The 2366-nt window shown below is 37.6% G+C and overlaps 1 protein-coding gene across 1 annotated transcript; it reads right to left on the bottom strand.

Moving 5' to 3' along the window:
* Positions 1–726: 726 nt before the first annotated feature.
* On the bottom strand, positions 727–1683 carry LOC123233700 (olfactory receptor 1J4-like). The gene has a single exon (XM_044659758.1). It carries the CDS (start codon positions 1681–1683, stop codon positions 727–729), a length of 957 nt encoding a protein of 318 aa, XP_044515693.1.
* Between the last annotated feature and the right edge of the window lie 683 nt (positions 1684–2366).

Raw genomic sequence — 2366 nt, 5'->3', positions numbered from 1 at the left:
ATTTTTTACAAGTGAAGAAATTGAAGTCCAGAGAGATTACATAATTTGCCTAAGATCATACAGAAAGTAATTAGTAGAGCTGGCATATGAATCCCCGTCTTCAGATGCATTACTTTCTCCATTCTACTACACTGTCTTCTCTCTGGTAAAGAGTTGCATTATTTCTGTATTAGAATACTATTACATGAAAATCAATGATGGTTTTTGAGAAGAAGTTTTGACTTGGTTTCAGGAGAACTGGCACTTGCTATTTGAAAAATATAACATCCTTGATGGCAAAGAACCATTTAATATTTTTGCCTTTGTATCCCTAGCATCTAATAGTGCCTTGGACATAATAGATGCTAAAATTTTTTGTTAAATTAAATTAAATTGACCGTGAACAAATTTTGTAACTTGTTCAACAATTACATTTCCTTATCTCTGAAAAATTCCTGTCTTCCTCACAGACATATGATGAAGTCCATGAATTGTACATTATTAACAATAAACCAATGTAATTTACTTTGATGCTTTCAAAGATTATACATGTGAGTGATTAGTCTATCACTCAAGAGCTCAAAAACCTCTATTCCTTCTCATGCTGGATAATTCTTGTGAACATCTGATGATTCTTTATGGAGAATTTATGGGGAAATGTGGAAAAATAAGTTTGTTATATTTATTATTACAAGTTGTAGAGTGACTAGAGATAATATTTAATTCCATGAACTGAGTAAAATTAGATCATGGATCTGGCTGTGAAGAAAAAAAGAACATTCCCTTATGAAAGACTTTCTTCAAGGCCCCATGTATATCTCTGTTCCTCAGACTGTAGATAAAGGGGTTCAGCATAGGAGTTACCACTGTATACATCATAGCAGAGATGATGTCTTTGAAATTGGAGTTACTGGAGGAGGGGAAAAAATATTGGCCAATGATTGTCCCATAATATAAAGACACCACAGATAAGTGGGAGCCACAGGTGGACAAGGCTTTGCATATCCCATTGGTAGAAGGGATCTTCAGGATAGTAGCAATGATACGGATGTAAGAGATAAGGATACAAATCAATGGTAGTGTAATGATTGCTACCCCTACAGTGAATATCACTAGCTCATTCAAGGAAATATCTGAGCAGGATAGCTTGAGCAAGGCAGCCAAGTCACAGAAGTAGTGAGCTATGGTATTCTCCGCACAGAAAGACAGTCGGGCCAAGAGAAGGGTGTGGGTCAAGGAGCTAGCACAGGAGAGGATCCAGGACCCAACCACCAGCAGGATGCACAGTTCTTGACTCATGACTGTGGTATAGTATAGAGGGTGGCAGATGGCAACATAGCGATCATAAGCCATTGCAGTGAGCAGGAAGCTGTCGAGATCAGTAAATAATATGAAGAAATACATCTGCGAGATGCAGCCATCATAGGGAATGGTCTGACTCCCTGTCTGCATGTTCACCAGCATCTTTGGGGTCGTCACTGATGAGAAACAGACATCAGTGAAGGCCAAATGACTGAGGAAGAAATACATGGGGGTATGAAGGTGAGAGTCCAGTCTGATCAAAAAGATGATAAGCAGGTTCCCCAGGACTGTGGTGAGATACATGCTCAAGAATAGGATGTAGAACAACACTTGTTGCTCTGGTCTGATGGGAAGTCCCAGGAGGAGGAATTCAGAGACACTTGTCTTATTGTCTCTACCCATGATTCTTGGCTAATTGCTGGAAGAAAAGGGAATCAGAAACATCTACTATGTGAATATCATAATTTTGAATATAGGCTTCGTAGACATAAGAATCATAAAGTAACAAATGTTTAGATTTAGAATTCAAACTATAGAATGTTAAAGTTAAAAGAGATCTTAGAATATAGTGTTAGAACAGGAAAGAGCAATAAGAAGAGCACCTGAAACTGCAATCAGGAAGACCTGACTTTGAATCTAGCCTCAGATATCTATCAGCTGCACAAACCTGGTCAAGTCATTTAACCCCATTTGCCTCAGTTTCCTCATCTGTCAAATGAGCTAGAGAAAGAAATGACAAACCACTCTAGTATCTTTGCCAAGAAAACCCCAAAAGGGAGACTTAAAGAGCCAGGCATGACTAGAAAATAACTGTACAACAACAGAACTAAATTCATAAAAAAGGCTTATTACCAAGCTGATCTTAGTTGATGAATTTTTTGGCCACAAGTACATAAAAAGATGCTATAAGATTATGAGCAGTATCACTTCATAAAACAGAAGAAGCAGTGAGGGAGAAATAAGTTAGAAGTATTGGGTGTAAGACCCAATTAAGACATATTATTGCAGAGGCATTTAAAGATGAAACTAGTAGGTAAATGGTTTTCCCCTCATTTACCCCTAATCTATTCCAATGATACATCATT

Source organism: Gracilinanus agilis, chromosome 2, assembly GCF_016433145.1.
Source record: "Gracilinanus agilis isolate LMUSP501 chromosome 2, AgileGrace, whole genome shotgun sequence".
NCBI lineage: Eukaryota > Metazoa > Chordata > Mammalia > Didelphimorphia > Didelphidae > Gracilinanus > Gracilinanus agilis.
Note: the sequence above shows the minus strand (reverse complement) of the source record. Positions and strands in the feature narration are given on the sequence as shown.